At 41.6% G+C, this 12,557-nt stretch overlaps 1 protein-coding gene across 3 annotated transcripts in view; it reads right to left on the bottom strand.

Moving 5' to 3' along the window:
- Window positions 1-8,338: 8,338 nt before the first annotated feature.
- atp2a3 (ATPase sarcoplasmic/endoplasmic reticulum Ca2+ transporting 3) overlaps window positions 8,339-12,557 on the bottom strand; it is a 42,431-nt gene continuing 38,212 nt past the window's right edge. For 2 of the 3 annotated variants that reach the window (XM_056396807.1, XM_056396809.1), the window contains exons 17-21: window positions 11,701-11,786; window positions 11,148-11,281; window positions 10,230-10,347; window positions 9,058-9,175; window positions 8,339-8,737 (exon numbers count right to left, since the gene is read on the bottom strand). In XM_056396807.1, the coding sequence (XP_056252782.1) occupies window positions 8,694-8,737; window positions 9,058-9,175; window positions 10,230-10,347; window positions 11,148-11,281; window positions 11,701-11,786 (500 nt within the window). In that variant the 3' untranslated portion in view covers window positions 8,339-8,693. Of the gene's footprint in view, window positions 8,738-8,856; window positions 8,891-9,057; window positions 9,176-10,229; window positions 10,348-11,147; window positions 11,282-11,700; window positions 11,787-12,557 lie in introns of all 3 variants that reach the window. The other variant, XM_056396808.1, reaches the window with a different exon arrangement.

Raw genomic sequence — 12,557 nt, 5'->3', positions numbered from 1 at the left:
TCTCGTATTACATTCACAGTTTGTTTGTTTCTTTGCCTGTCAAACATTCTGGATCTAAATTACCTTCAGAGTTATCAAGCGTGCGAAGCAGTGAACGTCCACCCTCACTGAAGCAGCTAATGTAAAGTAAAACTCACTGTCAGGTAATGACCCGTGGGACTCGTCAGTGGTGAGTCTGAAGGCTTTTCCTCCTCTCTTGTGGAAGGATGGGGGACACAGAGCTGACACCTTCAGAACTGTCTCACCTTTAGCAAATAAACAACTAATACACAGTGTTGCAATAACATTTAAATAGTATGATGTATTGATATTTCTGAGGCAGTATTTCTGCCCTCTGATCTGGTGTATGCTGTCTACCTGCAAACAGCAAAGTTATAATTACCAGCTGATGCTGTGTCTGAAATACAGTCTAATTCCCAAAATATTTAAACTGTCTTTCACTTGTTTGTTTTTTCATAGATTATGATTATATTACTATAAGAAATAGCATCCTGGTGTCATGTCTTCCAGCACTAAGTGCACTTTCCCTCTAATGCTATTGAAAGTATGTGAAAAGATGATTTCTTGTGACCGAGAGATGGAAACGTGTACAGATCAGACCCACAACGCTTCAGTTTGGGACAGATCTGGTTCTGCGTACACCAAGTCTGAACTGCAGCTGCTTATATCCTAACTTGATCAGGGCATGGTAACTATCATCTGTTAACCTCAAAACCTTTCTCTCAATGTTTCACTTTTATTGCTTATATCCTCCTGGAAGTACCTTCGTCACTAAATCTCTGCAAGGATGTAGATAAACTCCTAAACACCAATATAACCATAAAACTTAGATGTGTGACAGACTCCTTGGTATCCTGCTCCCCCAAAGGTCAGCAGCTTTAAGGTTCACATTCTTCACATCCTAAAACCAAAGTTGCCAACATGCAAAACAAATACAACCTTACAGTATGTTTTACCTAGACATTATAGTTAATGGCCAACTTAGCAGCTAAGGTTACTGACCTTTTTCACCTTGCCTTCAGTTTAGTATCAATATATTGTCATTGTCAGTAGATAACACCAGCAGCTAACCTAACTCTTACTGTTGTTCATTTTAAAAATAGATTGGTAAGACGCAGAATTAGTAGCTAATGTGACTGTCACTGTGAATGTGTCACTTCTTGGAAACTTAGCAGCTAAAGTAGCATAGATTTTATCTTGACATTGAAATCTTGATGACCAAATTAGCGGCTAATGTTAAAGACACCTTTTAAGATTTTGTCTAAACATTAGATCTGTGATGATGTTAGCAGCTAACGCTATTGAAAACATTATACTTTACCTAGATATTAGAATTAATAGCCACTAAATCAGCTAAGGCTATAACATTTTACTATTAGTATTACCATATATTTCTATTGGCAGGCAAAGTAACTGTCATTGTTTCATTTCATATCAATATTACATTTGTATTATTATAATTATAATTATTATAATTAGAAGCTAATGTTACTGTCACTTAATATTATGAAAAGAATACTCAAGTACAAACACCTGTGTTTAGTAAATGTATGTATATATATCGACTGTCTGTCCCCCACAGTCCGCTGTACACACTGCACAGTGTATTAGACTCTTTATCAGCACTACAACTGCAGTAACTGCTGGACCGAGCGTGTCGTGGTTTTTATGGGTGCTCTAGCCTTCGAGAGTTGTCTCTCTTCCTTGTAGCAGCCGTGGGGGAAGTTCACAGCAAGTTCATTTAGTTTCTTGGCAACAGCTTCAGCCTCACAGCACAACACAGACTGACACCACGGGATAAGGGGCAGAATGTCCTCCCTCACAGCACAATCACCCCGCAAATTTAAAGTCTTCCTTTCTGTCTGGAGGCGCTTTTCTAGACGTGTGTCCTCACACAGCCCGCTGCACAGCAAGTAGCCTCTGCTTCTTCTCATATGAGTCATAGTGCAAATCAGCCACAGCCAAGCCTTGTATGTGCATAGTACGACCGGCTTAATATAGGCATGGTGCATGACCAGATGGTTTGCAGAGATCTGTGACCCCTGTTTGTGTCAGAGCTCCATCCTGGTTGAACAGTAGTGATGTTTTAATGAAGCCTCGAGTGGGAGCCTATAATGAAACCAAAGTTTTTTTTCATGTGTTCCTTTGCAAAGAACTGTGGTCAGTGTCAGAAAAACAAAGACATGAGTCACAGAGAGAAAGAAAAAGAGAACGGTCATAAAAAAAAAAAATCCTCAATTAATCTCAATCTCCTCTCTGACTTTTCTTGTCGTGCAGCTCAGATTAGCCTTTGTCATTAGCTTGTCATGTTTGCATTGATTTTGTCTGTCATTTTAAATATGTGTCCACAGCTCCAAGGGTCTTCTTATTCATCTGCACAAAGTCCAGTTTTTTTCTTGTGTTTCATCAACATGAAACTTTGATTTCAGTTTAAATATATAAAAAACAAATCACAGGCACTTTTCATGATTGTGCGTTTGGAGTGCCACTCTCCTGTTGCTGTGGCTTTAGCAGAGCATCCAGTTTAATCAGAGGAAATCTTCCACCTTGTTGTTCGGGCGGCAGTCACGCTGATATAAAATTATCAGCAGAAAAAAACACAGAATCAACTTCAATTAGAATTTAGACAGAAAAAAAAGAACATCTTTATTTTCCAACACCTTTGTCCCTGTGTTCGACTTTTCCATTGGTTCATTATTGCATTAAGTTTTTGGGTTTTTTTTTCCAGCAGCTCCCTGGTCTGTGTGTTTCACTGGGACACCGGCCCTGCTGAGTCTCCCTCTCCTGCATCCTCCTGAGGCTCAGGGTGGAAATAACGGCCTAATACTAATGAGATGCTTTTTCTATTCTCCCCGCAGCCCCTCGGGATCCCACCTTCACTCCAGGAACTTCCCCTGGAGAGGAGGCGTGTGTCATTCTCACATGTGAGAGCTGAGGAAGCATGAGCACGAGCAGGAGCAGTTATGCTGTGTGGGTAATTTGTATGCAGACAGGTAGGTGCAGGTAAACACGTTGAGTCAGCCGATTAAAAAAAACCTAAAAAGCTGAGTGTAGATCCAGAGTGTTTGCGTCTGTTTCGTGGAGAAATCACAGACAAAAACTCCCTCTTCATCTGTTCTGTTCATCTGTGACAGAGAAGCTTCATTTCCTCCACCTGAGCAGATGCGTTTGTGTTGACATTGTGTTACAGAATCAGTTCATGCTTCTTCTTGTAAAGGATGGAGTCACATTTCCCACCTTGCAGCTTTACACAGAGTAAAGGTGGAGTATATCTCCCCCTGCTGGTCCAAAAGGTTCAGTGCACACACTGTGTCGCTGTTTCTCTCCATTGATTTCATGCACTGCAAAACCTTCTGCTGATACTGCAAGATACAGTGATCACAGCTTCAAATGCTGGCGTGCACGTTTTCATGCGGACACTGAGTGAGAGTTTTCTGATCACAATACAGAGGAATGTGTTTCTATTGATTTGACTCGATAGAAACGGTTCTTTGTCAGTTGGATTGTGCTACCTGAGAGACATAACAGCCTCCATATGCTGGAAAATGAAATAAAAAATAAAAAAAACTATTTATTTTAAGTGACATTTAAAGAGAGAACAGGTGGTGAAAATGTTTCTGAGCATGACCTACAGCCTGAGGCAATTTATATTTTAGCCTTATTTTAAATTTAGTTTATTTAAAATAGTCTAAATTGAGTAAATAGCTGACTAAAAGAATGTGTCAAAATGTGAAAAAAAAAGGAGCTTTTAGTGAAAAGCTGACTCGAAACGCAAAAGAGGAACCACGGTGTTTGGAGGGAGGTGTGTGTCTCATAACCTTCAGATAAACTCTGGGAAAACCGAAGAGATGACGACACAAAAGTTTACATTTCTCAGCTCGGTCCTTTAAAGAGAAAGCAACGTCCACAGTATCGTCACGTTGACTCATCAGGCTGAAGCTATACGACGTTTGAATTATAAAGTAGCACTTTAAGGTACATGTCATTTTTTCTTTAGTTTAGTTTGATTGTCTTTGTAATTAATTGATATTCTGCATATTTTAACACAGTTTGCTAATCTGACTTTGACTGATCTGATTTTTGCATGTTAAGGCATTTTGATTTTTAATTATCTAATATATTTGTGATACTTTGAGGCAGAGTCACTTCAAGGTTTGTTGTAATGTAAATTATGAGTTGAGTGAAGTTGTCTGATATTACAGGTGTGGTGAGGAGAGAAATATGGTTCCCCAAATATTATTGTAATCTGTGTTTTCATCATTAAATGTTTGCAGGTCTCAGCTCAAGGTTTGATGTGTCGTGTGTCTCCAGTCTTCAAATCTTTTGTTGCAATATATGATTATTTCTATACTGAGTTTTCTGTTTGGATGATTTATAGTTTTTTGGATGTGAATGCTCTACACTTGGTCATGAACAGTTTTGAGGACACAGCACCTTCTGCAGCATGTGTCACCTATTCTCAGAACTGGATGTTTTGTTTCCTACATCGCATCAAAAATAATGGAGAAAAACTGTCTGAAAAATTCATGAACCCATTTCTACCAAGAAAACTTTCCCCCTCGTGGCGTCTAGCTGTGCAGATAACTTTATCTTTTGTGTCCAGTTTACAGTTATCCCACTCTGAATTTTGTCTGGGCTCCTCAAAGCAACCAAAACAATTTGTTGTTTATTCAGGATAATCCACAAAGAAAAAGGTGCATGAAAAATAACACAAGCTCTGAATAAATAACAAGATAAATAATCTTTATTTCCACGTCTTTTTCATTTATAAAATTATGTGTCCACAATTAATATTAACAAGGCAATACAGAGAATCCTTTAATTTCTCAGAGGTGGAACTCAGGCTCTAGAGACTGTTCACTTGTCTATACAGACAACGAATAAAGGAAACCACTGGTCAAATGTTATTGATATGAAACCGATCACTCCTTCACTGTTAGGAAGGGAGGTTGTTTTTTATTGGTGGCAGATGACTTTGAGAACCGCGCTGGACTGTCACGGGTCTCTAGAGCCTGCATCCTCACCAAGCCCTTCAATATACAGTCATAAAACTTCATAAGCCAGGATTCATCACTGCTAATCGCTCAGTGTAAACCAGACACAGTTCATTCACAAATTCTTGAACATTCTCACACTGGATAACTATCACTGACATGATCAGGGTCATCATCATTTAATTAGCGTAAGCATGACTCTTGTCTATCTTTAAAGTGATAACGTCATATTCTTTTCCCTACAGTAAAAGACACAAAAAACCCCAGTAACTGTAAAAACCAAACGGGAACAATGAAGAAACAACCTTTCTATTCTACAAAAAAAACCAAAAAAAAAAAACATGTGCTCAAAAAGAAACATAAAAAAAATGTTTTTTCGCAAGTCTGTCTGTTGTTGGTAAGTAGATTTAATTGATTAAAGTTATCAAAAATTAAATATTATATACTGTATAGGTTATTATTACAGTAACAAGGTTCCATGCGATCATATTCTCCTCTTCTGTACAGAGTTGAGGAGTCAGTAGTAAATAACAAGGCTATACAGACCTATAGTGCCCGGTGGCCAGAGTGCCAGCATGTTACAGAGCCATGGAGCCCTGGGACGGGGACGGGTGTCTGCTGGTCTGGACAGAGGTGCCACATTGTCATTGTCATGGTGGTGAAAAAAAAAAAAAAGGAAACGTAATAATCACTGAATGTAAAAGGCTGTTTATGTCAAACATAATCAAAAATCTAGCGTCTGGGATAAAAATTAAAGGAATAGTCCACCCTTAAATCATTATTCTGTGATGTTCAGAGCATGTTGTTTCTGCTGACGTGTTGTTATTGACTTTTTAGTGTCCTTCCCCTTAATCATTATCAACTTCTGCTGGAGTGAGTGATTTCCTACTGTACGTTTCCAACCATGACCCCAGAGAGAATGTGGACCTGGAAATATCTGGACTCAATGATGTCATGCCGTCTAAGTTTGGCTGGTTCTCCTCTGGGGTAAGAAAAAAAACAAAAAAAACATCACCAAGCAACAAAATAGATGAAAACAACAACATAGAAAACTCCAAGCAACAGCAGACTGAAGATTTTAAGGATGGATTTCCCTTTAGATTTTACACCATGCAGAAACCAGTCCTGCTCGTTTGAAATAATGTCTGGAAGCAAGAAAAGGGAGGAAAAACAATAAAGATCTGCACATCGTGTCAATGACTCCCAGTTCAATTCCTTTGGAAACAACCTGCACAGATGTGCGTCAGGCACTGAAGCGGGCATCTTTTATTTTCTCAATCAATCATCAGTCTATAATACATCAGAAAACTGAAAAAATACAATAACTTTGAGCAGAAGGTGACATCCCTAAATGTCTCTTACTAAAATCCAAAAATATTATTTTTAATTATAGTCAATTGTCCCATTTGAGAACTTGAAACCATCAAATATTTGGTAATTTGCTTGAAAAATGATCAATCATTTATGTAAATAGTCGCCGATCGCAGCCCGACCTTGAAGATCTCTGTGATTGAAAAGCGAGCATCGTTAAATGAGTCAGAAGCAGTTGACACGGTGTGGACATCTTGTTTCCTGTTTTTGATCCAGCACCTTTACAAAGTTCTTTCTTGAATGTGCACACTCTCTTCTCTCCTGTGTGGAGGCAACAAGAGACCAAAAACACCCCTGACCCGGTCCACAGGGCGCCAGGGCCCGACACAAACCCCATGATTAAGACTTAAAGACACAATCCACACCCCCGCGGGTTCATTCAGTCAAATACATTATTATTAATCATTATAAAACAATACCCAAGTGAATCGCCAAAGCACTGAAAGAGCAGTTGGAGCTGAGGGAGCAGCGCGAAGCACAAAGAAAAAAAAAAAGGGTTTCCTATTAAAAAAAAACATGCCTCAGACCAGGTGGACATTCAGAGTCTGTAAGACCTCAAGTGATGAGAATCATTATGACACGCAGGAGAGAGAGAGAGTGGTGGAAGAGGGTGAGAAAAGGTTATTAAAGGCGGAAGAAGAAACACATTCATTTGAACCACATATTCAATGTGGAGGTGCAGTGGGCTGTATAAGGCATGGACGTTAAAACGTATCTAATATATAAAGGATTCATGACCAAGCGTGACAATCAAGCGGTTTACTTGCCATTCCTTAACTTACTTTAACTACATCTTCTGTGCGATTCAGTGACTGAAAAATGTCTATCAAGTCAAATTAGACGAATTAATTCAAGTAAGGCTACGAATATGCACACACATCTTAGCACTGGGTGCAGGGTTAGAAATAACTGGATCAATTAAAAAGGTAGATGAACAGTGTGATTCTCCAAGACACACAAAATGTCACCGAGCATCGTCCTCGTGTTTGGATCTACCTTTGAATTAGATATCCGACAGCTAAAACTCCAATGGCAGCGCAGCAGATGGACATTAAAGTGAGGCTAACAGAACCAGCTGGGCGGACTGGCCGACAACTACTCTACTAATATGCTGGTTTGGTTGCTGTTTGACATTTTTATTTTATTTTCTTTGTTTTTATTTTAGCCAAGTCTGTGAGCTGACCTCAGCTCGTCGAATTAAGAGCCGAAGCGAAGCGGCCAAGCGGCGTAAAGCTATTCACACCTTTAGGTGGAGCGACACCTCCACACCCCAAACTCAAGAGCCCGATATAATGTCACGACCCCGGGGCCCACAGCTGCCTCATCGACAGAGAGACGGAGAGAGAGACAGAGAGAGAGAGAGAGAGCAAGACGGGCAAAAGGAGAGTAACTCTGCGTAAGATCCGATGAGCAGGAGTTTGTTTGTTTGTGGTGAGAGTAAAGACGCAGAGCGGTGGAGGAGCAGAGACGCCATTGTGTTATTGTGTCGTGCTGATAAGGCCGCGCTCCTGCAGAGCTGGCTGCAATTCACTGCCAGTAGTGTGGGTGCCAGAAGCCTGGGCAGTACCTCCAGATAATGCTTTTGTGGACACACACAGGTACAATGGTTCTCTGCATTGGTCTAACACACACACACACACACACACACACTCACACATTCACACACACACACACGCCGCCGGCTCATTTCATTTTCCACATTCTTGCTGATGCTCTTCTTTTGCCGGCGTGTCCTCCGGTCTCTTCTCCACGGCAGGTTTCTCCTCTCTATCTCTCTTTCGGTCTCTGTGCTGATTTCAAACCCACCCTCCACCCCCCACCCCCCTCCCACCCCACCCAGCAATATCACCCTCCATCATCCCCCTGTCCTCCCTCTCCTTCCCTCCCCAGAGTCCAGGTACTGCACCACTATGTTTGTACTGTACAGTCAAAAACAACAACAACAAAAAAAAAACTGAAACAATGAGCAGAAATCTTTAAAAAGCAGAGCCCTGGGCAGTTTTATCCTTTTTTTCTGCAGTTGTTTCTCGCTCTCGCAACTATAAAGACAGGCCTGCATCTCCCTGTACACACACACACACACACACACACCACACACACACACACCACACACACAGAGTGTTCATCTACTCACACACTCGTACAAAGCCATGCTCTCTTTCTTGCACACTCATTCTCATGCAAGCCCTGCTCATTTTCTAGTGGTGCTTTGTTGGACATGCAGGAGCGGGGAATGAGGACAGGGGGAGGAGAGAAAAGGCTCCTAGCTCATAAAGGGAAGAGGGTAGACGTGTGTCTAAACTGTGTGAGTGTGTTGAGGGAGAGGTCTTAGTTCAGCTGCCATCTCCTCCGATATTTCTTCTCCTCATCACCTGCAGGGTGGGGGGAAAAAAAGAAACAAAACACACAGAATTTAGGAACTGTAGAAACCAGTGCGACTAGTCTACAGCTACTGGAGAGAGAAGGCATGAAGAGGTTGGAAATCGAGTACCTTTTCACAGAAGGTGAGATAAAAAGAATTTAGGCTGATTTAGAAATGCAGAAGAGAAAAAAAGAGCAGAAGAGACTTGTTAGTAAAATCTGATTTTCAACACCACTGACTTTAATAAGCCTCACCAACTTTAAATATGTCAGACTCATAAGACCAGATTCTTTATTCACCGGGAAAGCGGAAGAAAAAGGCTCCACGTACCTTCTAGATGGTTCCTGGACATATATTTCAGTGCCTCATCCAGGAGGATGACCGGGATGGAGATCTTCAGGACCATGATCCACTGGGACCAGCGCAGGGGGGTCACCTGGAAGATGAGCTGAGGGACAGATGGGAATCAGAGGGTAGATATAGAGCAACAGTTGACAATGTGCAGCGAAGCCCTTTTTATGCGGTGGCCCCTGTGAGCTCAACACACAGCAATGTGAGAAAACAAACAAAGCAAAGAGAAGGCCAAGCAAACAAACGAAGTCAGGAAACACGAGTAAATACCGAAACGCACTCTAAACACAGAGAACACGACCACATATGGAAACCTGCGGCAAATAGTTTCGTGTTCGCAGCTAAACTCAGAAAACACGCTGCAAAACACACAAAACACAACCAAATATAGAAACGCTGCAGTTTCACAGAGCTCAGTGGAAATGAGTTTGCAGAACAACACACGTTTCCAGGGGGACACTAAAAAGTGATGAGCGCGCTGGTCATATTTAAAGAACCCCTGGAAACTTGGCTGAATCCAAAAAAGTCCACGCTCCGGGCTCGCTCCGGGACTGTGAGGGGGATGAAATGTGCCTCATGTGTTTCCATGGAGATGAACTGAAATCCCCGTAACTCGTTTGGAAGTATTTTTCTGAATGGTTCTCAACGGTATTCATATTCAGAATTTATGCACGATGTGTGATCGGAACAGATCTGGTCAGGCTGTGCAGTAAAATGTTCCCTTTCACACGAGCTGCCAAAAACAAAATATCACATCAACATCAAACCCTCGGAGGATCTTCTCACCACAGATGGACTAAAAACAACATTTGCTCGTCTAGTTTTGGAGATTAGAACAAATCCAAATTATTTCGGCCACTTTATATTCTGTATGTGAAATATGAAACCTCACGACAACAAGCTTCTACCACAAAAAATAAATACGGTACACAATATTGTTATTTATGTATTTTTATATTGCCACATTGATTACTTTTTTCTTTCAGGGCCACCGTACTTTTCTCTCAAGATATTTTTTTCGTCTTTAGAAACAACACCAGTGTCCGCGTTGTCAAAAAGGATCTGCCTTTAAGTCGAACACGAAGCCGTGAATTCGGACCGTCTTCGGTGAGTATATGAGTATTGGCCAAACAACTGTCCTGTGTACTCACCGGCAGAGGCTCAACATAGAGGATTAAGAAGTGGAGGGAGAGCGAGAGGATGATGGCTCCCAGCAGCCAGATGTTGACCCAGGGAGGCATCCTGACCAGGGACTGGTTCTCAGACAAACTGCCAGAGAGAAGTTTTAGTAGATCAGCACATGTTGACAATTTAGCTGCTAAACTTGACATTAGGGACTTAAATGGAAGTTATTCCTTCAAACAATAATATTCTGGAAAGCTCACAGATTTCATTAGTTTCCCATAGGACAATTAAAACAAATGAGCTGTGCAATCAATCAAATAAAACTAAATGCAACATAACAACTAGTCCCCCTCCTGCTAGCAACCGTGTAAACACGTGTCCCCCTTCTTGGTTCTGGATAACATGCACTTTCATTGGTCAGACAGTCCTTTATTTTAACCTTCCCTTTCTCAGATTCTTTCCTAAAAGAGACATTAGCATTTGTTTCTATAGGGAGCTACTGACAGACTTGCTCCATGAGCAATCCTGGCAAAGACACAGGGAGTTTTCCCTTCATGCCACTGTTCCTTTCATTTTCTGTCTCCTCAAAAAAAAAAGCTATATTCCATTTCTTAAGATGTGTGTGTGTGTGTGTGTGTGTGTGTGTGTGTGTGTGTGTGTGTGTGTGTGTGTGTGTGTGTATTAGCCTGATTCCTTCTCCACATTCACCAAATACAGGATATTATAAATATGAGCGTTATAAAGAGTAACATTACGTCCTGCAGCAGTGAACAGAACTGATGTTCGTGACGGATGTGTTTTTCTGGCACGGAGAGTTTGTCGTTATCCATCAGACGGACGACAGTGTTTTGGTGGATGACAGTGTCTCTTCTTTCTCATAAACCTCTGACAGCCGTGACATTTAAGGAGTGTTTACCTCAGCAGTACAACACAAGATGACTGACCTGTTGAGCGCGTTGAACATTTCGATGGTGACCAGCACAGACAGGGCCATGGTGGTGGGGTAGCGGGACTCAAACACCTCACAGTCTATTTTCTGGAACATGGGGTTATCATCGGTGCACTGCATGAAATGTCGCTGTGGAGAGAGAGACAGACAGGAGCCGGTGTGAGTGTGTGTGTGTGTGTGTGTGTGTGTGTGTGTGTGTGTGTCGGCTGGACCCCTGTGACCTGGTTTTGATGGAGCTGGGATCTGATGGGGGAACAGCTGCACAACCTTGGCCTCGTTCCTACCCTGTGTGCATTCAAACCACACGGGGTCTAACTTCCCTTTCTATTTCTGTACACTGCTGGGATCGCCAGACATCGCTGTGTCCGACAGCGGGGAATGTAAAGAAGACGTGGAGGGTGATGCATATCGAAACATAACGCTAATTAAAACCCTCTCCTCTGAGGACAGGGCACAACAAAGCATACTCAGACTCAGACTCAGACTCAGACTCAGACTCAGACTCAGACTCAGACTCAGATTTGGCAGAACAACATTTTGCAACTTACCAGCTGATAGAAAGACACTTGTGGGCCTTCCTCATCAAACAGGTACCACCACGTCGCAGCGCCTACTGTTCCAAGACCCACGTATCCTACAGGAGAAACAGTCGGAGACTTATGTATTAAGTGTGTATGTATAAATTAAACATATGTTACTATAACTCCCAGGATGGAAATTTGTTTTCCGAACAATGTCGATGCGAGAGTCACACGCAGTGGAGGGAAATCACAATGACTTAAGAGCTTGTTTTAAGGAAACTCACTCTGTTAGTGTGTGTTTATGTCACTTTAATGAATAGTGTGTAAAGGTTCATCAGGCTCTGTGATCAATGCTTTGCTGATCAGTTTCATGTATGCTCAGTGTTTCAGTGTGTGACTTGGTGGCAGCTGATAGACGAGCAGACCGACCACATTTTGTTGTCGTCTTTAAATTTTAGAGAAAAGAAAATCACAAACGTCTTTTCACGATCCTGTCTGGCTGATAAATAAGTTAGTGAAGTTATTGCTTGCTTTGGACATACAGTATATCTCTACTATATTCTGAACAGAGGAAGTTCATACATGTTAATATCAACACCTAGAATTAGGGGGCTGCTAACCGCTTAACTTTAATTTCATACATGCTACTTTTTTTTCTAATGTGGATTTTTATGCTAATGTTTCCTTTTTTTATGCTAGTGTTACTTGTATGAGGGAGGGCATCTGTGCTATTAACCTGTGCTGTCTATTGATGGTGTTGAACACTCTCATAGTTCATCTCTCACTATCTGAACAGCTGACTTCCCAGGGAGCAAAATTATTCTGGTGAATACTTGGGCCGCAACCTCGGCCCAAGCCTGGCCCACATACAGCATGACTCTCAG

Source organism: Seriola aureovittata, chromosome 15 (assembly GCF_021018895.1).
Source record: "Seriola aureovittata isolate HTS-2021-v1 ecotype China chromosome 15, ASM2101889v1, whole genome shotgun sequence".
Lineage (NCBI taxonomy): Eukaryota > Metazoa > Chordata > Actinopteri > Carangiformes > Carangidae > Seriola > Seriola aureovittata.
Note: the sequence above shows the minus strand (reverse complement) of the source record. Positions and strands in the feature narration are given on the sequence as shown.